This window comes from Anolis sagrei, chromosome 4, assembly GCF_037176765.1.
Source record: "Anolis sagrei isolate rAnoSag1 chromosome 4, rAnoSag1.mat, whole genome shotgun sequence".
NCBI classification, from domain to species: Eukaryota; Metazoa; Chordata; class Lepidosauria; order Squamata; family Dactyloidae; genus Anolis; species Anolis sagrei.
Genome location: NC_090024.1, coordinates 80,005,508 through 80,031,982, shown reverse-complemented (window position 1 = coordinate 80,031,982; position 26,475 = coordinate 80,005,508). Strand labels below are relative to the sequence as shown.

Below are 26,475 nucleotides of genomic sequence, written 5' to 3'. Positions count from 1 at the left end.
TGCTTTCCCCAACTACCAATACCCCCCCCCCTTTTAATTGAAGCAGGCTTTTAGGATTCTGGTTGTGCAGAATAGGAGATAAAGACTACGGTGCTGTTCTTGTGGCTGTTTCAATTGCTTTTGTCCCATTTTAAACCTGTGTTTTATATGGATAATTTATTTCTGAACCTATATTATCTTTAGCTGTATTTCATTTTAATTTGTGCTGTTGGCTAAAATCGATCCCATTCTGGGACAATGGCAAATCTAAATCAAATCATGGAGGGTTGGGTTTCTTGAGCACATGATTGTAAGATTGTGATTTTTCTGTCCTGTAACATAGTACAAAAAATAATTGTCGATTGTTTCCAGAGACACATAATCTACCAAAGCAGCCTCCGCTTGCGCTTGCAATGGGACAAGCTTCACAATGTCTAGGATTGATGGCCCGCTCAGGAATCGGATCCTGTGCGTTTGCCACAGTGGAAGATTATCTACACTAGCTATGCATATGAAGATGTCTGAGGTGTGTAATATGGCATATATTCAACATGAAAGTAGACCAGCTCTGCCAACTGGGAGTTTGGATTTTTTAAATTATGTACTAAGGACAGGTCTGTTGCTTTACATTGCTTCCTAGTTTACAGCATGATGCAAATGATTTTCTAAACTACTGTTAGGAGAAGTTTTCCATCCTTAACCGGAGTAAAATATCATCAGTAACATCAGATCAACAAATCCTTGAATTGTTCCAAACAAACCAAAAAGGCCCTACCTCCTGAAAGATAGGGTCAAATAGATAATGTTGTGGATGTGTTAGTATGTGGGTGACGTAAACTTCAAGCAGGATAATTTGCCAACTTTCACCCCCATTATTACATAGATCAATCAGTGTAATTTGCAAAATGCATAAGTACCTGACAGTTTGGCTGTATAGTATTGATGGGAAGAAATATTTTTAATGTGTACTGTAAAACTTGAAATACTCAGGAGCTGAGTGAATATGTTTGTTGCTACTTAAAATCTCAACCTGTTTCCTAGTGGTTTTTGTTTTAACATGGTCTTTTCAACTCTATTTCCTGTTTAATTGCAGACAACTTACGTTGTAGACTCACCTGTTTAACTGTTGTATTATAACAGTATTACATGTCAACACAGTGTGGTTATGGCCTATTTATATAAAACCAAATATTTAGTCAATTTCAGTCTTAATTTAATCTTTGTACACCCTGCATTTTTAAAAGTGCTTAAATGAGTACTCTATTGCAATAAAATGTAGTGATATCATCATTAACCAGCCATTAAATACTTCTACTTATGGGAGGACGGTGGCTACCTTACCTTCTTGCTTGTCTCATGTTTTGAATTAAGTGACATCTATATTTGCATTTAGATACGACTGCTGTGAAGGAACTGCCATTTATTGAGACAAGGTTGTGTTCCCATGCCTTGCTAGGGCTGCGTGCATCAGATAGATGAGGCCAGACAGATTTCTGTGCTTCGCTTTCTGTCATCCATTAAGACATCTGTTGTTCTGCTGATAGTGGCGGAATGTAATTCCCCTTCATCTGAACCCCAAAATCTGCTGGTGAAGGGTTTCCCAGCCTCCCTTCGATGGATGCCACGGCCAGCTAGTTCCCAATTTTTATAAGCTTCAGTTTTACCAGCACTGAGAATCCTGATTGGTAAGAAACTGGCAGCTTATATGGCCCTCATCACACTAGAAGAAAAAAAATCCACTTAAAATCCGGGTTTTGCCTCCTGCAGAATTCTGGGGTTTGTAGTTTAGAAAGGAGCCTCTAACAGCCTCACTAAGATACAAACCACAGAATTCTGCAGGAGGCAGAAACCAGATTTTAAGTGGATTTTTTCCTCTAGTGTAATGAAGTAGTATATCTGTTTTATACCTAGAACCAAGCACTATATAAAGGGTACATCACAGACATGGCATGAAGTGGCGTCCGTTAATTTCCCTTTATAGTCAGTTTAATGATAAATGTGAAAGATAGCAAGTGAAGCACTTAAAACAAGTACAATACAAAACTGGTGCTATAACATTCCCCCCCTTTGTGTTCCAATTCATTCCATTTTATAGGAGAGAAAGGCTGCTAGTGCCCTCAAGGTGTTTTTGGACTACAGAAACAAAATCCTTGCCAACCATGGCTTCACAATTATTTTAAGGGAGCACTGGGTTGCTTAAGCCCTGCTTTTTTAAGTATCTACACAATTGTTTTAGTTAAAAAGCCAAAGTTTTATTCAAAAATGGATAAAATATATCCACTGAAGAGGCTGAATTGGAAGATACACCAGGACAAGTTTCAACTAGACAGCAAAGTTCCAAAGAATAAACATTATTCAGAAAAAAATATCCAGTATTACCATTAAGTTTGAATATAGCATTTGTACAAAGTTACAGAAATGTTACAGATCTATTCAACAATTTTAAACAATATCTAAAATCCATATGCTCGCTTTTCCGGTGGTGTTCTATAAGTTATTGGTCAAAATGCTGTTAAGGTTTCAGGGGATTATTTTTGAAGATACCCAGCGTTTTGTAAATTGCTTAGCTTTTTGCTTCTTCACTTCACCTAGAGGGAAAGCAAACAAGTAGTTCAGAGATCATTAATGCCAGGTTTAATACTTTCATTGCAAGCACGTGCTGTTACCATAAGAGAATTATCCACCTATGACTAAATCTGGCCCCTGCCATTTAAATTCTCTTTTTACTAAACATGTCAGTCCCACCAAGGGGTCATTTATCACTGGCTGGAAACTACTGCACCAAAGGATCTTCTCTCAATTTTCTCGTTCATATTAAAACGACCTATACAAATTTCATTTGCCCCAAAACACTTATGAAACTTTTACAAAAGTGAAAAATTACGGAAAGATGTGCAAAAGGTTCTCAACAATGCTTACTGTTGCTGTACAAAAGCTTCTTAATTAACAAGCAGCAGACATTACAAAAAACAAACAAACCCTGGGGTCTTGTACAAATATTTCTCCTCATGCTGTTAGTCTAAATAGGCCTCAGTGTATTGATTAGGTTTTCACAGCATTGTGCTCCCTGCCTGGAAAAGTAGTAAGTTTTAACTAAACCATTATAAAAGTAATGGACCTTTTTATCTCCCCACCATTTAGGAAAATTTGACAATGGAATAAAAATTCAAAGTTAAAGACTTCTTGACAATTTTTTTTAAATAAAGAGTGAAAAGTAGCAAATCCTATTCCCGTTTCTGAAAACACAAGAAGGTATACAATCCAATCAATGTTTTTAGCTAGGTTTTTTTAACCTGACATAACTCCAGGCTGGAATGCAGCTATATCCCTCCTTGTTTCTTTCTGATGTCAGGATATTTGGCTGCAGCTCTGCCATATCCACTCTACTTGGTACTTTTATACATATACACTCTTCAGTCAATTTCCTCTCGCACTTAAGCCAAGCCTGAAGTTTACAAGTGGGAGCAATGCACCCAGAAGGTTTAGTCTTCCGAATAGTGCTTTAAACTACTCCTACATGGCAAGCATTTTATAGATAGCAAATGGTTGTGTCTAGCAGAAAAATCGTCCTAACAAAACGTACATATGGAGAGATGTTAAAAACTCACCCCAGGAGTTGTTCACAAACTGGATGGCAGCTTTTTTAACTTTACTTTTCTTGTTTTCAACAGAAAAATACTGGTTTGCTGAAAAGACAAATGAGCAATTTAATCAGGCTGTCCAAGCAGATGATCATGTATTCTGCAAATGTATCAGGCAGAAAACATATTACCAGTAGTTCTGTTAGAGCCTGCTCCATACAGATGGCTTTGTATAAAGTTTTTGGCTGCTTGTTGTTGTCTGTTCGTTAAACTCTCATCTTTTAATCGCACTGCCTTGTAACTTTCTTGGAGCCTAATGATAAAGGAAAAGATAAGACATTGTATTATCCTTTGCCTCACTGGAGCAGAAGTACATTCAGAATGCTCCAAGTTTCTGATTTTTTTCTTATGAACATGTTTTTATCATCATGATTTCCTATGGATCAAGCACTTTTTCACAGCTTCTCGCAGCCAAAAAGCCATCCTAAGCATAAGCTTACCACTGTTGCACCATTTCAAATCCCTGGTTCACAGATGGTAGAACTCCACAAAGGCAGTTGAGGGACTGTCACAAAAACATGGAGATGTCCATTGTATTAAAAAGAACTATGCAACATGTGATCCTCCAGATGTTGTTGAACTGCAGTTCCCATCAGCCACAGCCAATTATTAGAATTCACAGTTCTATTAGGATCACAAATTGTGTGCCCTGGTGGAAACTGATGACTCCAACATGGATGAGTTCTGTTTGCGTCAAATAGTTTCTGATCTATGGCAGGCCTGCATAAATTGCGGCCCTCCAGGTGTTTGGCCCCCAACACAGAATTCCTGGCCATTGGACAAGTTGGGCAGGGATTCATTCGGGGAGTTGGAGGCCAAAACAGCTGGAGGGATGCCGGTTGTGCAGGCCTGACCTATAGTGAACCTCCTATCACAACTTGTCCAATGGCCAGGAATTCTGTGTTGGGGGCCAAACACCTGGAGGGTTTCTTGACCAGATTTGTTTAAAAGATAATTGCCATTGCTTTTTTCTAAGATTGGGAGAGAGTGACAAGCAGAAGATCGCCCAGTGAGTTTACGGCTGAGCAGGGATTTGAATCCTGGTCTCCAGAATCATAACTCAATGTCCAAACCACTACATTAAGCTGGCTTATGATCACAAATGGACAACAAGATTCCGGCTCAATTTCAAGTCTACTCCATCACATAAATTACTAGGTCCAAAATGGTGAACGTTGCCACCACATCTTCCATTTGCCTCATTGTTATACTTCTGAATTATTGTTCTAGATTTCAATCTGCAATGCATAATGAAGATTCTATGGTGCTTTCCATGGTTTTAGTTTATGTTAAGCCACCAATTAGATTGTTGTAATGGGACAGGTACTACTAGACAAATCAAATGTACTCAGAATGCATTAAGGTAGTATCCTTACCAAAATGTGGCATATGAAGTAAGAATTGCTAAGCCATACCTAGTTTGCAGTATTTCCTTTTCACTGTCTTCGTTTGTGTCTTCTTTCTCATTTTCACTTTCAGAGTCATGTTCACTTTCAGACTTGTTTTCAGCAGTCTGATCTGTTTAACAATTTGATACTTTTTTTTACATTTTGCAGTTATTGTTGGGACATCATATAGGATTAAAATACATTTCAATTAACTGCAAGCTAAACCGTTACATAATCTTTTGAAAAATAAACACTGCTAAAAGCTGAGTTATGAACTGTAATTTAACAGAGGTTTATATGAAGTGCTAACCCTGGACTACACAAAGCTAATGATATAATGACTCTCTTATAATCAGTATATGGATTTATTAGCATTATGTCAGATCCAAACACAGAAAATATAACAACTGAAATATAACACAGAAAAGGATTTTTATATACCTTGATGTGTTTTATCGGGCAGCTGTTCTTTACTAAAAAAAAAAAAAGGAAAAAAAACTATAAGAAGCTATTTTTAAACCAATTAATATGTAATTGTTTTTGGTAATGTTCGGAGAACACATGGGAAGTATAGCTAATTGCTGTGTTTGTACATCATGAACGTATTGAGGACACCAAGGAAGGTTTTGGAAGGTGTCCTAGAGCTATACTGTTAATACATTCAATACATGAATACAGAGACAGTTCAAATTAAGAAATGGCCTCCTTGAACCTGGACAAAAAAATAGCATATACTCTATGGAACATCATGAACAAAAAGCAGCCGCTGCTATGCAAGAGGAAAACAAATTTAAAAGGCTGCATCGAGCAAGTCACAATTTCTCTGGCCAAAGGCACAATACAATTTATTTAAATTAACACTGGAAAATCTGTTTTTGTTTACCTTTTCTGTGCGGATGATGCCAACTCTTCTAACACACTGGCAGGAAGCAGCTTTCTTTTCTGAAATGAATGCATGATGATTACTATAATAACAATGTATATTATGTCGTTCTCTTAAAGCAGCTAACATATTTAAAACAGTACAAGTCAAAACTATGCAAAATGTTCTATAAAATGTAAATCTAAATGTGTTTTTAAACACAGAGCAATTTATAAAGTTAGAAACCATAAGTAAAGAATATTGTAAGTAAAGACTATTTCCAGACAATCAGTCTTCTGATAACACTAATGGTGCAGCTAATCTTCATCTTAGTGTTTTTTACTGATAAAATATGTTTAGAAGTTGATAGCTTGTTTTATTTTCTTTTGAGATTTGAGAGAACCAAAACAACACAAATGACATGGAGATACATTTGAGTGTGACAAAGAATGCTGTTTTTCACATTAGTATATATCAACGACATCACAAATGGATAGAACTAAATGTGCTCCCCAAATACTGCCCTATTGGCCTTGTGGGCTGATCACTGGTCCAAAGCGGCTGAAGGATGAGAGTTTCCCCACTCCGTTTGACAGCTCCCAAGACAAGGAGAGGAGACAGAACTTTATTACCTTTTGTTCCTTAAACAATTCTTCTCTTTGTCTTCTCTTTTCTTTTATGATAGCCTTTTCTCTGGGTGGAAAAATGAAGAACAATCCACATGAATTTGCTTCGTGGTATGAAGTGCTGTCTACATACACACTTTAAGACAGTAGAACCATGAAGTTTCTTTATTACTTGATGGCAGGTCTGCATTCCAAAGATGGGCATAGCTAGGGCTTACTTTTAAGAAATCATCTGTTACAGTTACCTTTATCCAAAACCTCCAGTAAGTAATTTGTTAGTATCATATACTTGTAATTTTTTTTGAAAAAGTCTTGTATCCCCAGTTTTCAAAAGTAGTTAGAATTGTAATCCCTTCATTGCTTCTTTAAAAATGAAAGCTACAACACATACAGTCACACCCTATGTGTCAGTTCACAAAATGCAGCATTTCAACCTTCTATTTCTCCTGCATCATTTAGGGACAACCTATAAAACTAATTACAAACTTCTAATGAAATCTAAATAAAAAACCCCATTGCCATTGTTAGCAGGTAGGACTCATGTTTCAGCAGTAAATACATTTCAGCAGAGAGAGCTCACATGTCTCAGTTGATTGTGCGTTGGATATTACTCTGGAAATGAGGGTCTGAATCCCCACTAAGCCCTGGAAATCCATTGTGTGACCTTGGGTGAATTACTCTCTCAGCCTCTGAGAAGGACAAAGAAGAATCTCTTCTGAAGAAATCTTGCCAAGCAAACCTTGAGAGCAGTTCACCTGAGGTTGGCCTTAAAGCAGGAGACAACTTGAAGGCACACAATGACAATTATGGCTTCAGTATTTTCCAACCAATAAAAGCCGTATCGTTTGAGTAACAAAGCTAATCCTTTTGAATCATCTCAGAGTATGCAGGGACAGGCACTTCTATTTGTGGAGTTTGTTTCCAAAAGATACCAAATCCCCCCAATTGAAAGCTGTTAATACTACAGAGCACAATTTTTGTCCCTGAGTTATAAATGCCCCTTCCTAATAAATTTTATCATTACAGCATGGGAAAGGTTTATTAAACTGCAAAAACGCTGTTTTTTCATTAAGGAAAATTACAAGACTGTAGGAAAAAACAGTACTACCCTCAGCCATAAAAATGACTTTTCTGGAGTATAATAGCTACTTTCAAAGTAAGAACCACACAATTAAACAAGAAATGCATTCAAACAAGGACAGATTTTTTTTCCCAAGTGTACTTATAGTGTAATATTTACACAATGTTGGCCAGGAGCAGAATACTTATGTACAGATCAAAACTATCAACGTGTATCAAATCACCTCAGTACAAAGCATGTGCTGCTCAGCATGCCCCCCTCCACCCCATTTATGATATTTCTATCCTGCCTTTCTCAAAGCCGAAGGTGACTCAAGGCGGTTTACAACCAGGCAGAAATTGTAAAAGTGGTTCAGCTGAAGTTGGTATCTTTTGGAAAAAAGCTCCAGCATTTGGGGAATTGTTTAGAGAAGGAACATACTACAGTATTTCTCAAACTGCTCCTCCAGGTATTTTGGACTTCAGCTTCTAGAAATCCCAGCCACTTTACCAGCTGTTAAGTAACTGGGGGAGCAACTGTTAAGTAACTGGAAGTCCAAAACATCCAGAAAGGAATTTAAGAAACACTGACCTACGAGGATGGCAAAAGAAAAGAAAGTAACGGAACACGGTGCTTTTAAAAGCAAATACTAAACCAGACCTGACTGAATCCTTGATAGAAGGTGGCTTGGCCACACTTGGTCCAGTTTTCCTCTGTGAAATCTGGCCTGCATCAATGGGAGTATAGTGTCTAGATCCAGGGAAGTCATGATACCCCTCTAGACCACACCTGGAATGTTGTGTCCAATTCCGCGCATCACAATTGGAGAGATATTGAAAAGCTGGAATGTGCCCAGAGGAGGGTGGCTAAAATGATCAAGGGTCTGGAGAACAAGCCCTATGAGGAGCGGCTGAAAGAGCTAGGCATGTTTACCCTGAAGAAGAGAAGGCTGAGTGGAGACATGATAGCCATGTATAAATATGTGAGAGGAAGTCGGAGGGAGGGAGCAAGCTTGTTTTCTGCTTCCCTGGATACTAGGACGTGGAACAATGGCTTCAAATTACAAGAAAAGAAATTCCACCTGAACATTAGGAAGAACTTCCTGACTGTGAGAGCCGTTCAGTAGTGGAACTCTCTGCCCTGGAGTGTGGTGGAGGCTCCTTCTTTGGAGGCTTTTAAACAGAGGCTGGATGGCCATCTGTCGGGGGGGTTGGACTGGGTGGCCCACAAGGTCTCTTCCAACTCTATGATTCAATAATAATAATAATAATAATAACACTTTAATATCTCCCCGAGGGGGATGCGGGGAGGTTTCCAAGTAACATCACCAAAACATACAGGGTAAAATGCATGGCATAAAATTAATGATTCTATGAGGCTCAGGGTTTGCAAAGAGTTCTTGTGGGGTTTTTCGGGCTATAGGGCCATGTTCTAGAGGCATTTCTCCAAAGAGTTGCGCTTTTGGTTGCAGGCCTTTGCCAAAAGTAAGTGTGCGCTTGGCGAAGATCAATGGCAAGTCTGGGCAAACTTCGTCCCTCCAGGTGTTTTGGACTTCGACTCCTACCAATGCCTCACCTGCGATGGCGCTCTGCCGCCGCGCGTCGCTCTTCCTCGGCCGCCTCCCGAGCGCTCACGAAGGCCACCTCCTCGGGCGCCTCCTCGCTGCTGTCCTCTTCCTCCTCTGAGGACGACCCCGTCGCCCGGGAAACGGCCTTGGCCTCAGCCTCCTCTTCCACAACCTCTTTCCTGGCCGACGCACGAGTCCTCCGCGCCGCCATCTTTCTCAACCCGCTTCCGGCTGACGCGGAAACAGAGCTCCCTCCCCCCACGTCATGGGGTGTGAAAGGCTTCCGCTCCCAGAAACCCTGGACGGTGGCCGAGGCAGCTGAGGCTCCTGGAAGTTGAAGTCCCAAACACACACCGGAAGCCTCGCGAGAACTGAGGAAGCACATCTCGCAGCCGTGGGAGGAGCAGCCCAGGTTTGACTGACTCGACTTCAGGCTTCAAGATTCTCTTGTCAGGAGAATCCTATACTTTAGGGCAGGCCTGTGTAAGCTTGGGCCCTCCAGGGCATTTGGACTCCAACTCCCACCATTCCTCACAGCCTCAGGCCCCTTCCGCTTAAGCGGCTGAGGAGGCAAAGGAAGGGGCCTGAGGCTGTTGGGAATGGTGGGAGTTGGAGGGCCCAAGCTTACCCAGGCCTGCCCTGAATGCAAGAGTATCGTTTTTTAACGAATATCTGAGAGTCCACCCATTTTGTGGCAGACACAAAAATGACGTTGTTCTGGAGTACTCTCAAAAAGTAAGTGCCACACAATTAAATAAGAAATAACACTTTCAAACCAGGAAGATTTCCCCCCACGAATTTTGTTACAGTGTTTTGATTTTTATCATCCAAATCTTTAATCATGTAACACTTTAATGCCTCTAACTACTTCACAGTAGAGAATGAATCCACTTAAAATCTGGTTTCTGTTGCGGTAAGTCATAGCAGGACCGTGTGTGTGTGTGTTGAAGAAAAACCTTATGGTGTTGATTATTATGTACAGCTGGTAATGTAGGTCAACCAGCAATCCAATGGGGTATATCTGTTTTGGGCTTTTTAGAACACAGTGTGGATGTGGGTGGTGGAGAGCTTTTTCTGCAACCCAGTGCAAAAGCTGGGTTGCAGCTAAACATAAAAAACCCCCAAGATTGTGGCAACAAGAATGACTCACAACTGGGAAATAGAAGGAGAAAACGTGGAGGCCGTGACAGACTTTGTATTTCTAGGCACAAAGATTACTGCAGACACAGACTGCAGCCAAGAAATCAGGAGGCGCTTACTTCTTGGGAAGAGAGCAATGACCAATCTTGATAAAATAGTGAAAAGTAGAGACATCACACTGGCAACGAAGATCTGCATAGTTAAAGCAATGGTATTCCCCATAGTCACCTATGGATGTGAGAGCTGGACCATAAGGAAGGCTGAGTGAAGGAAGATAGATGCTTTTGAGCTGTGGTGTTGGAGGAAAGTTCTGAGAGTGCCTTGGACCACGAGAAGATCCAACCAGCCTATACTACAGGAAACAAAGCCTGACTGCTCATTGGAGGGAAGGATAATAGAGGCAAAGATGAAGTACTTTGGCCACATCATGAGAAGACAGGAAAGCTTAGAGAAGACAATGATGCTGGGGAAAATGGAAGGAAAAAGAAAGAGGGGCTGGGCCTGGTCTCCATGTTATTAGTCCCTTCGGGGAGATGGTAGCAGGGTATAAAAATAAAATTATCATAAAAACATGGAAAATGTTTATTAAACTGCAAAACCTTGTTTTTGCGGGACATCCTGCAGCACATTTTGCGATGAATATCTGGTAGTCTCAATCAGTTCAACATAGTTTAAATAGGAACAACACTTTCAAAACTGAAACAGCTTTTGTTACATAGTGTAATATTCTCATATACAACTTGTTTTTGAGAATATCAAAGCATTGGATTCAGATTGTTAGAAATATTAAAAATCAAGTAGGTATTTTTCATTACAAAAATGCGATTCAAGCACTGAAAGGTGGATGCAATGACTCGGCAAAAGCCGTAATTCTATATAAGCAGGTGTGCCTGTAGCTTAGTAGGCCTCTGTGTTAGTTTGCCTCAAGTGGGAGAAAGGTCTCAGTCTTTGAGAGAAGGCCTCATGCGCGAAGCTCCAATGTGAAGGTTGAACTTTGTGTCATGGAAGCCAGCTTTTTGTAAATAGTGCATCCATATTATTTTGCTATAAAGAAAGGCCTCCTATGGAAGTGAGGACATTCGTCTGCATGTTTTTGTTCTTTTGATCACTTTGGGCAACTGGTGTTCGGTCACACTGCTGATAAGAAGTTAACTCTGCTGTGCATTTATGGAGAGTGTCTTTTGTTAATAAGCCCACTTGCCCAACACAGATCATGCAATACAGTGCTTCAGTTATTACCTGAAGCATTGTATAGTTACTTCAAAAAAACTTATGGATTGGATCCTGATTGGTTAATCACTCAAAACCTTGTGGGAAATCCCCCACAGAGGAAGAGGACAGGGAGACTGCCTTCACCAATTCCCCTTCCCTCCTGCCATTCCAGATGGAAATCACAGAGGGAAATCAGTCTAAGAAAGCTTCCATCTCCCCTTCTTCTAGCACGAGGGAGATTCCAGAAGGCAAAATGATATTACTGTGGTACCCGCAGCAACACTGGTTTACTAATGAGACCTATCAACAAAATCTTATGTTTCAGATACAAAAAGCCATTTTGAAACACTGAAAACAAGTTAATCTTATTTTAATGTTTTTTAAAATGACATTAGAGAATTAAAAGTATGTAATAAGTAAGCCCATATATTCAAGCAAGTTCAAAATTGGCTCTTGATGTGTGTGTGTGTGGGGGGGGGGGGAGAATACTATGCAAGTAGATATTCCAGATATGGTTTCAATGGCTGTCTTGTATGATCAGAAACAGAGACAGTGTTGTGTAGTGGTTTAAGCACTGGACAATAGCTGTGGAGACCAGAATTTGAATTTCTGCTCTACCATGGAAACCCACTAGGTCAAGTTGTACTCAGCTTCAACCGGAGGCAAAGACAACCCCCTCTGAACAAATCATGCCAAGAAAACCCTGTGGTAGGTTTGCTGTAGGGTTGCCATAAGTCCAAAATGACTTGAAGGCACATAGCAATGATCTGAAATAAGTGCAGTCTCAGACTGAACCTTCTTGGAGTGTAAAACATCTCCTGAGAAAACCATTTTGTTTCATTGATTTTCTGCAAAGGTACTGACTTTATTTCATTGCTGTCTATTGCCCATTCGATAATTAACCCTTGCATTTTTTAAAGAATTTTACACCATATCAGTAAATCATTCTGTGAAGTGTACAGGTATGGTAACATCCCTCCATGTTTAGAATTGAATAAAGATATAACCTGATGCTTTGCAACACAAATATCCTCATGTAACTACATTTAGAGCTGTAAGCTTTCCTTTCGCATGAAGAAAGTGTTTAGTCCGACAAAATGCTGCCCATGATCATTTGTTTCCTTTGCTCATTCTAGTAATGAATCTGAGAACTGTGATCTATTTTGTTCAGTGAGATCCTCAGACCTCATTGCTGGGTAACAATCATGGTGTCTTCTACAAGTTCAAAGCTTTACTTTTGTTTGAACTCTGCTGAACTTGACAGTTCTATTTCTCTTCAGTGTTTTTTTGAGAAAGGCTCATGAGATGATCTCCGTTTCATGGCGAGAAAGTGCAGGGGGCAGCGTAGTACCGCAGGGACCTGAGAAATGGAACCTGAAACATCCAGTTATTCAGCAGTTAGGTAGTGCTTTATCAAATAATACATAGACATATAACATATAAATGCACTATCTCAAAATCCTAAACCCAAATCTCAAAGCTATTGGGAGGAGGGTGGAAGAGAGACAGAGATGACATTTGGCCCAGCGCAATATAGCATATATTTGAAAGGCAACAAGTAAGAAAATTTCCTCAAATTTAAAAATATGTTGGGATATTACCTGAATCGGTCTGTTGCAGGAGTGCTTTGCATGTTGAATTCTGCGACTGGCATTCCTCTGGCAGACACCTGAGGAGCAAACATTGCAGCGGGATATACGATAGAAGAAGTCCCAACCTGAGGAAAAAAAGAGAAAATACACTTCATCAAGGTCACTTTCCCAGATACCAGGTTTCCCATCCTCTTAACCAGAATACTGTACCAACATCAACAATACTCTTTAACGAGTGTTTTGCAAGCAGGCTTTAAACAACTCAGAATACCATTTGCACTGATAAAGACACCCTGCATTTTGCTACAGTTAATATAAAAAAGAAGGAAAAACCACGTGGGACAGAGGACAGGAAGAAACTCATGATTTCATGAGGTACACTTAGTTTGTTATTCAAGTTATTTCCAACTTTAAAATGACCCTATAATGGGGTTTTTATTGATTTTTAAATAAACAATGTTTGCTTGCGGAAAAAGATAACTGCATTCTATTTTTAGAAATCAACACTGATCTTAACTTAAGGTAAGCTTTTACCAATCATATATTATTTGGGGGGGGGGGGGTACCACCTTGAAAATCCTTAAAATATATGAATAGGTTGTTAAAATCCTTTAGTAGTCTATCAGCACTTTTGTTTTAATAACAAAAACATGTATCCAACCTGGTAGCTGTGAGGTGTTTTTGTTTTAATAAAATTAGTGCTATAGAAATATTTTAGTATTATTTCCCAAGAGCTGAATATAGTATAGCTTGGCATCTTTGCCTGAAAACATGCCATTTTACTAAGTTAGTATCCTGTAATGTTAAACACAACAACAAAAATCTTTTTTAAAAACCCACTTACCACCAAACAGAGGTCACAAATCTCAAGTTCCTTTTCTACTTCTGTTAGGATATCAGAATCTAAGGTTTCTCCAAACCACACAACATGGGGCCGTAGGAGGCCGCTGCATTCCTCACACCTGTAGAAGAATATGAATTATGATGGGAATAGTTAGTAAATTTCATTCAGTTTCTGTTGGAATTATACCAAGTTTACTAGTGGGCAACTGAAACTGTTGCTTCTGAAATAATTCGATCCTTTATTTATCATATTTACCATACAATCTATTTAAAATACTTCAAAAATGTTATTCAATTCTGAAGGGGCAATTGTGCTAACAGTAATAACAACTTCATTTTTGTACCCCGTCTCCATATCCACGAAGGGACTCTGTGCAACTTACATATGACAAAAGGTGTCTAAAAAACACACAGTACAACAAAAGGCATGATCCAACCTAAGAAAACCACTTTAGGTATTGCTGACACCACTGACTGGTTCAATGCTATAAAATCCTCAAAGTTGTAGTTTAATAAGGACCTAGTTATAAGTAAAGGCCTTCTAAAACCACAACTCCCAGGATTCCAGATGATGAAGCCATAGCAATTCAAGTGATGTGAAGCAGCGTTCATTCTGCAATGTAGATGCACCCTTAGTTTAACAAAGAGATACGAGTTTAGAGAAAGCATTTCAGGCATAAAGATCTGCATACCTTTATGTACAGAAACACTTAAAAAAAAACCCTTTAAAAAGCTCATAGCACTTTTATCACACATTATGTTGCAAAATAATGCAAAGGCATTTTAAATTTGTGCGGGTTTTAGCTGACTTGATTTTTTAAAGGCATACCATTTTCACTGTAGTGATTTAGTTATAACGTTCTTTTTATTGTACTGAAAATTAGATTTTGTGTATACTCCCCTGAAATCCTGATTTGAACAAAAGCATGGCTAAATACACTAAAAGTGCTTGGATGGCAATTCATCAAACAAACAGCTCTGGTTTGGTATGTGGCAAAAAAGTTCTATAATCCATGATACATTTGTCATAATAGCTCAACACCCACCGAGGGAGCTCTTCCACTGGAATCCGGGTATCTTCCGCATCTGGTTCTGGAGCACTGGAAGGGAAGGCAGGAGGAAAATAAAATGGAAATAAACAAGTCACAGCATTTGTTAAATCCAGACACATATTCTCCCTGCTATCAAGGACATTTGTAAGAATATTGATTCCAATTACACTATGTAACACAATTTTTGTTCCTGAGTTATATGTGATTTTCTAATTGGTTCTATCATAAAGACATGGGAAAAGATTATTAAACTGCAAAACCTTTGTTTTTGTGGGATATCCTGCAGCACATTTTGCTACAGCTTTTTTACTGAATATTTCATTGAGTCTCAACCAATTCAACCTAGTTTGTGGCGGCCACAAAAACACAGGTTCTGGAGTATAGCAACTACTTTCAAAGTAAGTACCACACAATTAAACAGGAAATAACACTTTCACACCAGGAACATAAATGAATCCAAATTTTGTTACAATGTTCCATGATCAATAGTACACAGATCATTTTGTGCTGATATTAGCTTGAGGGAAGCAAGAACAATTCTCTTAACAGCATAGTGACTAATAAATCTTTTATTTGAAGACAAATGAAAGCATTTGTCAGAAATCAGTGTAATAAAAATTGTCTTTCCTTGCTATTTCATTTTTAAAATGCCCTAATTGCTCTATCAGACAGCTTTTCAGTTTCTTATGAAATGGAAATAAAGTTAAAAAGAAATATGGAGTATAAACTGACTTATAAAAATGCCTCAAGGGCTGTTTTGATAAATACATAGTTTTGAAACTGCTTAGGAAAATCCCAAAAACTGTGAAGCAGCACCCCACAATTATGGATGATGTTTTTGGAGGGTATTTTAATTTCTTTTCCCTGTGACTGAATTAGAAGACCTTTCCATGCACACATATGTAGTCTGTATGCCATTATGACCGAATCCCATCCTTATCATGTCAACCGAGCTTTCCTTATGAGAGAGGTCCCTAGTAGAAGCTGACCATTTACATCACTCCCCACCAACGTCATCTGTAGATATCACAACATAAACAAATTACCCCTTTCCAGCCAAAGCAGGACATATTGGACTCTTATGATTTGCTGTTACATTTCCACAGCTGGTACATCGTGTTTTGAATAAGCTCCCTGTGAAGGTAAAGACAAAATAAAAACAAAACAAATCCAGGTTACATCTTTACCCCTTGCCTTCCCTTGATTATACGAAACTACTTACAAAGAGGAACTGAAAATTACAAAAGTCAGCAATTCTAGCAAAGAACAAAATATTATTTGACTTAAAAGCGAAATTGCTTATCTGCAAGAGAATATTGAAATGCTGAATTTGCCAAGACAGAAAGCTCAATTTAAAAGAAATCATTGAGATATTACGAACAGCCAAAATATTGTTGGTAACCATAACAAAAATTGAATCGGTGGGGTCTACATAAGAGCTAATTCATCATTCAACAAGAGCAACTTGAGAAACTGTAAGTAATTTCTGATGTGCGAGAATTGGCCGTCTGCAAGGATGTTGCCCAGGAGACACCTGGATGTTTTGCCATCCTGTGGGAGGCTTCTCTCATGTCCCCGCATGAGAAGCTGGAGCTAACAAACGAGTTCACCCCGCTCTCTGGATTCGAATCGCTGATCTTTCAGTCCACAGTCCTGCTGGAACAAAGGTTTAACCCACTGTGCCACCGGGGGCTCCTTTGAGGCTACTAATACAATGCAGACCAATTTCTCCCATGTAACATACACAAAAATTTCATAAAATATGTACTTGCAAGCAGACTTTGTAAACCCACATTTCCAGAATTTTAAAAAAACCCGACCTGGTATTTAAACTTGTAAAAATAAGTGAGCTCAATATATGATCAAGGTGTAAAGACCTTGTTTACATGTTGAAAATAAAGGTATTACCAATTCCAAATGGGAGCTCTTTGGACAATCCTCCAGCCCTCAGGGAAAGCTGAGAAAGGACAGCAAATGGTTTCAGTGAGAAAGGTTGTACTCAGCACTTAAGATCTTTATTTGTTGCGCTTGCAGTTCTTACTCAAAGTTTTAACCTCCCCTTCAAGGGAAACCTATGGAGATCTCCCTATGTTTTTTTTAAGAAACTGAAACCATATATGATCAGAGCCGGCATACTGGAATATGACATTTTCAAAAATACTTTTTGCTATATCGAAAGGACAGACGAAAAACTCTCTATGAATGCTCACCATGAATTTCTAAGAGGTGCTTTGTCCCTGCTTTCCTGTGGAGCTCATCAATGTTCTGCGTGATGACCACAACACTTCTGCCTTGCTTACTCAGCCTGGCCTCACACTCCGCTATGGCAACGTGAGCAGGGTTTGGGTGTTTAGTCATCATCAACTCCCTCCGGTAATGATAGAATTCCCAAACCCGGGAAGGGTTTCTGGCAAATGCCTCTGGGGTGGCCAATTCCTGCCAAGGGAAGACAGCAGTCACAAAGTGACACCATTTTCATCCCAAGCAACTATAAAAGGAAAACAGCTGGAGTTAATATGGTGCACTCTAATGGGACTTCAACTCCCAGAAATCCCAGCCAGCTTATCAGGAAATATGGGAGCTGAAGTCCAAAACACCTGGAGGCCCAAAGGTTGGGAACCACTGTAGGATAACATCCAATGGAGAGATACCACAGCATCACTGGGTGTCCTAGAGAATTCCTAGAGAGCACATATTTTGTCATAACTAACAGATATCATTAACCAGGCCAACTAGCTAACATTTCCAGGTTTAACAATTGCACACCAGGCTCCTGAACACATTTAATGTATTATCAAGTAACAATACTGAGCATTCTTGAAAGTGCAGAGCAGGAGGGTACGCACCTGAGCCTGCCATTTCCTCCAGTAGCCTCCAGCACCTCGGAAGGTCGGAACGCCACTCTCTGCACTGACACCAGCCCCAGTAATAATGGCTATGTGTTTTGCTTTGGCAAATGCTTCTCGAAAATCTGCCATGTCTTTCAAAATAAAAGGAAGAATAGTCAATCTTGTCACATTGTGAAGCAGCACATAGTCTAACAAATAGAAAGCAACTTTCATTAGGAAGTGTAAAACTTGAGCTAAAGTTCCAAGCTAGCTATAAAAATGGTTGGATAGAAGGGCACAGAAGAAACTGATCTCTTATCTCAAAAATGTGGTCAGAACGTTATATCTTAACATTACTGTTATCTATTGGAACTACAAATACTGATTTGTTTTGCAAATGCTAAAACCTTGTTCTAGAACAATGTTTCAAAACAACGGAAGACCAGATTTTGGAAATCACTGTTCTGGAAATACTGTAATACATGATTAATAGTGCCATTCATCCTATAACCCCATGTGCTAAAGAGGATACCCTACAATTTTTACCTGTCAGTCATTCCATTTTTTTTAAATGAAATAAAACATAATAATAATAATAATAATAATAATAATAATAATATTTTATTTATTTCGAGGTTTTATATACTTTTATGTTTGTATTCCACCACCATCTCCCTGAAGGGACTCAGGCGGCTTCCATGGGGACCAAGCCCAGTAAGACAGAAATTAAAATATAATGCAGTAAAATTCAAATTCAAAACATCATAAAAATGTAACCATCAACAATCTAAATGTATAAAACATGTTCTAATATTTATAAGGCATTGGCCAATTGAAGGATCTTGGACAAGAAGACTAGAAAGCTCTTGCAATCAAAACCTCACCTGCTGAAAATTCTCGAGTATATACTAACCATGACAGAACGTATTAATAACAATAAATGATAATAATCATTTATATCTCATCTCCATCTTAACCTAAGATTGAGGGTCCTTAAACCAAATCAAAACTAAGAACACTTATAAAGACTAAAGTAAGAAACATTAAAACCTTAAAATCATAAAAACTGTACACTATTAAAAGTATTTGTAACTAATACCTTGTAGAATTAAAAAAAATCAATTTGCCATCTCATTTTTTATACGCTATCTAAATATGTTAAGGTAAGGAAACACTGACCTTAGTTGTACTTACCAATTTGTTATACACATTTATTCTAAAATTAGCCATAAGACTTATTGTGGGCAAAGGTTGTAACCATGCTGCGTATTCCCATCACAATTATATTTACGAATCCTTTTACTGACTATGTGCCTGAGACAGCATAGTCATCAATGGTTTCTACTAATTTAGATAAGTGCATTTTCCTACATGTTGCATCGTGTCCTATTAATCTGAAAACTCCTTAAAGACTGTAGGCATACATTAACTACTCCTGCAACACACACAAAAGACAATATGGAAATAGCAGGAGAAGCTAACACATTTCACATCAAATTATGAAACAAGAATGGAGCTATAAGAATACATGAGCAGAAAGGAATAAGAAGGGAGCTATTGCAAAGATTGATCTTCTGCTTTTTCTTTTGTCCCATCTACCACACTGGTCATGCCCAAACTTTTTTTTTTAAATTTGGCTAGACTCTGAAATCAGAAACAAAAACCAGTTTGATTTAGAAGGAGCACACTTTCTTCCTCCTTCTTCCCCTGCCTACAAATGGATTTTGATACACACTTGTGACAAAATATTGTGCAATTCAATCCTTAAATAAGAAAAAGATTAGAAGTTGTCATCTTACAAAACTGATGCTTCATAAAATGGCATTATAAAAACATTTAAAAAAAGGAATAGATCAATAGGTCCCACCAATTGTAAAATCAGTGGTCTCCATCAATTGTAGCTTTAAAACCCAAGTGATTCAAAGGGAAGGTTTCAAATGTTTGCATGTCAAGGTGAGTTCACTTCTAAAAAATGCAGTTTACAGACATCTTATCTCATAGAAGGACTACTGGAAGAATCTAATCTTACTTGAACTGGGCCGCGCCATTTCAATGCAGCTCCTTTGTTTCTTAGAAGAAGCAGGTTTAAGACCACAGTATACTTGAGAAACCAACCGCCTCGTAGCAGATTGGAAAAGATTCATCAGGATCACCATACGGTACTAACTGTAGAAAAAAGTTAAATGGAAAACTGAATATATCTGCCTGACAAGTAAACAACAAAGCAGCTCCACTGACAGATTAGATATTTTCACTTGGAAGGCGAGGAAATGAGTGGTTTCTTCTTTGGGTTGATTAAGTATTTCACACTGAGCTATTATGTTTGCTACTATGTACAGACAATCTCTATTTCAAAAGAAGCTTTAGATATTTACCACAATCCTAGCAACACAAAAATGAAATCTCAACGTCTTTTCCCATCCAGCATGAAAAACCTTCAAAGTACTATAAGTGCTATTTCTCATCTTAATCTTCATGTTAGACTCTTTTGAGAGAAAGACACTGGCCTGATTCCTATTGTTAGTTCTTTATTTATCATGTCAGGGGCAAGTTAGTTCTGACTAAAGGAGACCCATGGAACCTCTGTATTTGCCTAGGTGTTCAGCACTATCCAAAAGAGGCTGGAAATTGCCTGCAGCCAAGAGAGTGGAATAGCAGAGGAAGGTCAGAAGTGCTCCGTCCATTATCTGCAACCAGCACAAAAATCAAGGAGGCTGAAAGGGGAGGGAGACCCAAATCCTATGGCCCACTTAAAAATTAATCTCTCCAGCTGTCTTCCACCAGGCACCTAGATGCTAGTAAAAATATTAATGCAGGCTTATAAGTTTTGGGGACTATTTACAAGAAAAAAGAAGTTATGAAATATTTAAGATCCCCCAGCACTGGAAACTGTAATTAATCTATTCTCACTGAAAGGGTATTCTGAACAGTATTTTTAAAAGTAGTGTATAACATTAGTTTTTGAACGTAAGCCTTTACAGGTAGGTAAAGGTAGTCCCCTGACATTAAGTCCAGTCATGTCTAACTCTGGGGTGTGGTGCTCATCTCCATTTCTAAGCCGAAGAGCCAGCATTGTCCGTAGACACCTCCAAGGTCATGTGGCTGGCATGACTGCATGGAGCGCTGTTACCTTCCCGCCGGAGCAGTACCTATTGATCTACTCATATTTGCATGTTTTCGAACTGCAGTACCTCCTATGAATTTTCAGGTGTGACAAAATCTTCCTTTATCTTGTTACTATGTGCCTTCAAAGTCATTATCAATTTATGGAAAACCGATCTCGAGGTTTCCTTGGCAAGATTTGTTCTGAGGGGGGTTGCATTTGCCTTTTTCTGAGGGTGAGAGTGTGAGTTGCCCAAGATCACCCAGTGGGTTTCCATGGCTGAGCTTACAATACAATTCAATCCTGAATTTTAATTTGCATCTTGCGTTTTAATCTTTGTTCTTTGTATTTTACTATGCATTTTATAGAAATATGTCTTAATATATGTATTTTATAGAATGTTTACCATGATTAACACAGTTTTTAGCTATGCTGTAACCTGCCTCAAGCCATGTATAAATATGTGAAAGGATGTTATAAGGAAGAGGAAGCAGGCTTGTTTTCTGCTGCCCTGGAAACTAAGACTTGGGATGTTCAACAGTAGGAATCTCTGCCTTGGAGTGTGGTGGAAGCTCCTTCCTTGGAGGCTTTTAAACAGAGGCTGGATGGCCATCTGTCAGGGGTGCTTTGATCATGCATGGCAGGGGGTTGGACTGGATGACCTATGTGATCTCTTCCAACTCTATTATTCTATGATTCTATGAAAACGAATATTGTCATTACTACTACTGTAGACTATCTTTCAGAGGAAGGAATGGGCAAAAATACCTTCATATATTCCATGCTTAAGAAAACTGTGTGAATCGGTTTGCCCTAAGCTGGCAGATGACTTGAAGGCACACAAACACAGAAATCAATCAATCAATCAATCAACCAACCACCATTGTCCTCGTCTATCCTTTCTTCCCTGCTACCCCAGATGTCAGGTGCTCCATTCTGGAAAAACATGTCTATTGTGTAAGGGATTCTTTTATTAAACAGTGCACTGAACACCAACTGACCATGAAATTATTTGCTGAGCGATTTAATTGTATCTCCATAAGTTAAAATGGCCTTGATGCACATTTGTCTACACCAGTTGAACTATGCTTACTATAAAACTTCAAACGCGAGATGTAACATGCAAAGCAAAAGACTTGGTAGTACTCTGATTGTTATTAACTGTTTTCAAGTCAACTTCAACTTATACTGACCCTATGAACAACTACCAAATCATGCACAAAAGGAGATTCACACATTTTGGGCAAAATCCAATTTTAGATGCAAACAATGAGTTAGATGAACGGTAACTAACAAATCCATTCATATGAATGACTGGAATTAAAATTAAGTTCACACCCTCATTTTAAAAATGAGGGATACTACAAAGACAAGAGCTCCATTACATTACACTGCTCCAGCACTATTATCTCACTTTAACTGTCATTTTGAGTTCTGGGATTTGTAATTTAGTGAGATCCAAAAGTTTTTTAGCAGAGAAGTTTCAAAACTGCAAATTACAACATTCCATATCATGCTGCCATGGGCATTTAAAGCAAAATGAGATAGCTATAACAATATAGGGTGCAAAAATGCTATACATTTTGGGGATAGAGGGCCCTATCTTACACCACATTATTTTAGTTATGTTCTTTCATTTTAACTGCCACGGCAACCTGGAATACAGGCAGTCCCCAAGTTACAAAAAAGGCACTATAGGTTTGTTCTTAAGTTGAATTTGTATAAAAGTTGAAACATATATATTTTTAAAGTGTAACTCCAACCAAAAATTATATTTGGATAGCATAGGAAAGGGTTACCACTCCTGTGGTGTTTGTTTTGCTGTCTGTGATCCTGTTCAGAAGATTTCACCTCGCTTTCTGTCCGTGTGATCATTGAATTTCGAAATGATAATAATTCCTTCCAGAGCCAATTTCCCTTCTGGGGGGCAGATTTCTCTCCCTTCCCATTGTCTCAACCCCGTTCTTAACTAAAGTTGTTTGTAAGTCAGGTGTTTGTAACTCGGGGACTGCCTGCTTTTAGAATCGGCTTCCAGGCCTCACTAAATTATGAACCACATAAGGTTTCCATGCAGTTACAGTGGAATAACAGTGGCCTTCCTGTGTTACAGTTACAGTGGCCTTCCTCTGTTGGTGATCCGGAAGCCCAAGTTGGTACAAAATTCAGCTGCTCGGCTTCGTGCAAGAATTCCGATGAGATGCCACATAACACCAATCTTACTGCAGCTGCATTGGTTACCAATTGAACACTGGATCACTTTCAAAGTGATGGTACTCGCCTTTAAGGCCTTGCATGGTCTGGGGCTGCTGTACCTGAAGGACTGCCTCTCCCCCTACTAACCCCAGAGATCCCTCTGTTCTGAGGACCAAGATTTGTTGAAATTCCCAATGTCAAGACCTTGCGTCTAACAGCAACCAGACGCAGAGCGTTTACAGCAGTGGCACCATCACTCTGGAATACTCTGCCACCTGAAGTCGGTGCCTTGCGGGACTTATCAGCTTTCCGCAGGGCATGTAAGACATATCTGTTTCGACAGGCCTTTGATCTTTGGTATTGCTGTTTTTAAATTGTGTTAGATTTTAGCCTGTTCTTGTAAGCCGCTCCGAGCCCCAGGGGAGTGGCAGAATATGAGTTTGAATAATAAATAAATACATAAAATAATAGTGTGGTAATACTGTTGTGTCCCAAAAAACAGACAGAAAGGCCTCCCGAAGGAAGCAAACCAAATAACTTCCACTTTTTGGGCCCAAAACACAAAAATAAATATTGCATTGAAAGGTTTGTTGCAGGCATGGGCAAACTTTGGCCTTCCAGGTGTTTTGGACTCCAACTCTCACAATTCGAATTGTGGGAGTTGGAGTCCAAAACATCATCATCATCATCACTTTATTTCTTAATTAGTCGCTCTCCACCAAGGTGCTCCGAGCGACTTACAATTTAAAATACACAATATAAAACATTCAATATAAAAACATTCAACATAAAAACATTCAGCAGTGACTATGGCAAAATTTGATCCAGTTACTTAAATGCACAGCCAAACAGCCAAGTCTTGAGCACCTTTGCAAAAGGTCGCAACTCCGACATTGCTCTAATATATGGAGGCAATGAGTTCCACAGAATTGGAGCATTGATCGAAAAAGCTCTACGCCTTATAGCTCCCAAATGTGCCTCCCTAGGACCCGGTATGTAGAGGAGATTTTCCTGGGTGGATCGAGGTGACCACTGATGGGGAAAAGGAATGAGGCGGTCCCTAAGATATAAAGGTCCTTGGCCATTTTGAGCTCTAAATGTCAGGATCAGTATCTTGTAAGAGATCCGATGTTCACCTGGAAGACCGAAGTTTGCCCATGCCTGGTTTATTGAGTAATGGAGGGAAACCATTTCCTCTGGTGCAGCTACACTCTAAAATTAATGCAGTCTGACACCACTTGAATGGCTAGGGCTCATACTATGGCCTCACAGGAGTTGTGGCTTTGCCTCCGGCCTTCTCCGCCTTGTCAAACCACAGCTGCCAAGAGTCTATAGCACTGAGCCATGGCAGGTAAAAGTGGTGCTGAACTGCCTTAACTCTACAGTGTAGTAGCTGCAACCCGAGGGAAATAAAGAGACAAATAAAACAACAACATGAGGATAACTCTCGTCGTTCTTCCTAACTCCCGACCAAAGTGGCTGCCTCAACGTAGAGGAGATGGAGGGCGACTCACCTCGTCAGTCCTCCCGCCGAACTGCAGACTCCAAGGCCAGGAGGAGGAAGGGAAGGGAAGGGAAAGGAAAGGAAGGGGCGGACTTCATTGCAGGAACCGCCTCTGATAGGCTCAGGAGGCGGAAGTGGAAGAAGAGGCGGCGCTGCGTGGCGCGCGGCACGTCTCCTCTCCCCCCGCGGCCCCGCCCTCCCCGTTGCCTAGCAACCGCCTCCTCACGGCCTACAATGGCCCAAACCCATTGATTCTGAGGGGATTAGTATTCGGGAGAATGAAAGGCATGAGGGGGCATCTCCTTCCCCCCAAAATCCATAATCCTCTGTTACAAAGATCTAAACCCCTTTTAGCCTGGAATATCTCAGTGACAAGGGAACTGCTACTGAAGAGCAACTTTCAAGTCTGGCAGAGAAAGCTAAATCTATGTAACTGAATCTCTATCTATCTAAAACTTCCCACAGAGAACCCTCATGACCAACGGAAAATACTTAAGGCCTCCCTTCATCAGGGCAAGCAAACGTAATCAAAGTCCTCCTGACAAAGAGCCATCCAGCCATAGAGACAGATAGATGATAGATAGATAGATAGATAGATAGATAGATAGATAGATAGATAGATAGATAGATAGAGAGTTGTAGTTGTGATATTGAGATATATATGATTCACACATACACAGATATAGTATCATAGATTTGAAAGGGACCCCTGAAGAAGGACAATTATATGTTGCATGTTCCAGAGTAGTCAAACGAGACAATCTCCACATCAACACTGACAAAGAAACAGCAAGAAATACTGTTTACCCACAAACATAAAGAAATCACATATATTAGAAACCAACACTTTCTCATTACTTTATTTTTCAGATCAAAAGACTGGGCCACAGCAACGTGTGGCAGGAGACGGCTAGTCTATTTGCTATAAATGCTATATATAAGTGACATCATAACTCAAAATCCGCTAGAGGAATTGCTGCCAAATGCCACAAGTCACCTACTGACAATGAGGACGAGCACACAGGTCCCTGACTTCAAGCTGAGTCACAGCAGGGAGTTCCGCAGTTCCTCAGAACCTGGACTTGATAAAGACAAAGTGACTGTGGCTCTACCAGCAGCCTTAACACAGAGATTTTCCTCTTCTAACCTAACTGACTCCAGCAAAGGATCACCGCCTTGTCGGGGCGCTGGAGCTTGAGCACCTCAATGATGTCATGAGCGAAACCGTGAAGGGCCACCCAAGACGGGACGGTTGTGGCAGACCTCTTCCAGAAAATTAGAAACATTGGAGGTAAATTTCAGGCAAAAATTGGTATGATAAGAAACAAAGATGGCAGGGACCTAACAGAAGCTGAAGAGATCAAGAGAAGGTGGCGAGACTATACAGAAGATCTGTATAGGAAGGATAATAATATTGAGGATAGTCTTGACGGTGTGGTGAATGAATTAGAACCAGACATCCTGAGGAGTGAGGTTGAATGGGCCTTAAGAAGCATTGCTAACAACAAGGCAGCAGGAGACGACGGGATCCCAGCTGAACTGTTTAAAATCTTAAAAGATGATGCTGTCAAGGTGATGCATGCCATTTGCCAGCAAATATGGAAAACACAAGAATGGCCATCAGACTGGAAAAAATCAACTTATATCCCCATACCAAAAAAGGGAAATGCGAAAGACTGCTCAAACTTCCGTACAGTGGCCCTTATTTCTCATGCTAGTAAGGTAATGCTCAAGATCCTGCAAGGAAGACTCCAGCAATACATGGAGCGAGAGTTGCCAGATGTCCAAGCTGGGTTTAGAAAAGGTAGAGGAACGAGAGACCAGATTGCCAATATCCGCTGGATAATGGAAAAAGGCAGGGAGTTTCAGAAAAACATCTACTTCT

At 39.6% G+C, this 26,475-nt stretch overlaps 3 protein-coding genes across 3 annotated transcripts in view; 1 reads left to right on the top strand and 2 right to left on the bottom strand.

The window, feature by feature from the left end:
* Positions 1-1,319, top strand: part of RANBP9 (RAN binding protein 9) — a 39,394-nt gene extending 38,075 nt beyond the window's left edge. The window contains exon 14 of the mRNA XM_060774872.2: positions 352-1,319. Coding sequence (XP_060630855.2) covers positions 352-482 — 131 coding nt within the window. The 3' untranslated portion in view covers positions 483-1,319. The remainder of the gene's footprint in view (positions 1-351) is intronic.
* A 628-nt stretch (positions 1,320-1,947) lies between these two features.
* NOL7 (nucleolar protein 7) lies at positions 1,948-9,374 on the bottom strand. Its single transcript, XM_060774873.2, has 8 exons — positions 9,132-9,374; positions 6,503-6,563; positions 5,892-5,950; positions 5,450-5,481; positions 5,036-5,138; positions 3,752-3,873; positions 3,588-3,665; positions 1,948-2,567 (listed from the first exon to the last, which is right to left on the bottom strand). The coding sequence occupies exons 1-8, from the start codon at positions 9,332-9,334 to the stop codon at positions 2,500-2,502; spliced, it is 726 nt and encodes a 241-aa protein (XP_060630856.2). The 5' UTR covers positions 9,335-9,374; the 3' UTR covers positions 1,948-2,499.
* A 1,453-nt stretch (positions 9,375-10,827) lies between these two features.
* On the bottom strand, positions 10,828-24,697 carry SIRT5 (sirtuin 5). Its single transcript, XM_060774871.2, has 9 exons — positions 24,601-24,697; positions 19,820-19,956; positions 17,809-17,942; positions 17,173-17,398; positions 16,009-16,096; positions 14,957-15,010; positions 13,912-14,029; positions 13,077-13,192; positions 10,828-12,849 (listed from the first exon to the last, which is right to left on the bottom strand). Exons 2-9 carry the CDS (start codon positions 19,944-19,946, stop codon positions 12,774-12,776), a joined length of 939 nt encoding a protein of 312 aa, XP_060630854.2. The 5' UTR covers positions 19,947-19,956; positions 24,601-24,697; the 3' UTR covers positions 10,828-12,773.
* Positions 24,698-26,475: the final 1,778 nt, after the last annotated feature.

What these genes read in the sequence shown, in the direction of transcription:
- NOL7 (XM_060774873.2), bottom strand. Translation starts at nt 9,334, where the DNA reads ATGGCGGCGCGGAGGACTCGTGCGTCGGCCAGGAAAGAGGTTGTGGAA. An exon ending in GCGGCAGAGCGCCATCGCAG is followed by an intron (nt 6,564 to 9,131) that starts GTGAGGCATTGG and finishes TTTTCCACCCAG; the next exon opens with AGAAAAGGCTATCATAAAAG. An exon ending in GTTTGTGAACAACTCCTGGG is followed by an intron (nt 2,568 to 3,587) that starts GTGAGTTTTTAA and finishes CTTTCCCTCTAG; the next exon opens with GTGAAGTGAAGAAGCAAAAA.
- SIRT5 (XM_060774871.2), bottom strand. Translation starts at nt 19,946, where the DNA reads ATGGTGATCCTGATGAATCTTTTCCAATCTGCTACGAGGCGGTTGGTT. An exon ending in GGAGGAAATGGCAGGCTCAG is followed by an intron (nt 17,399 to 17,808) that starts GTGCGTACCCTC and finishes TTCCCTTGGCAG; the next exon opens with GAATTGGCCACCCCAGAGGC. An exon ending in CCTGCAACAGACCGATTCAG is followed by an intron (nt 12,850 to 13,076) that starts GTAATATCCCAA and finishes TGGATGTTTCAG; the next exon opens with GTTCCATTTCTCAGGTCCCT.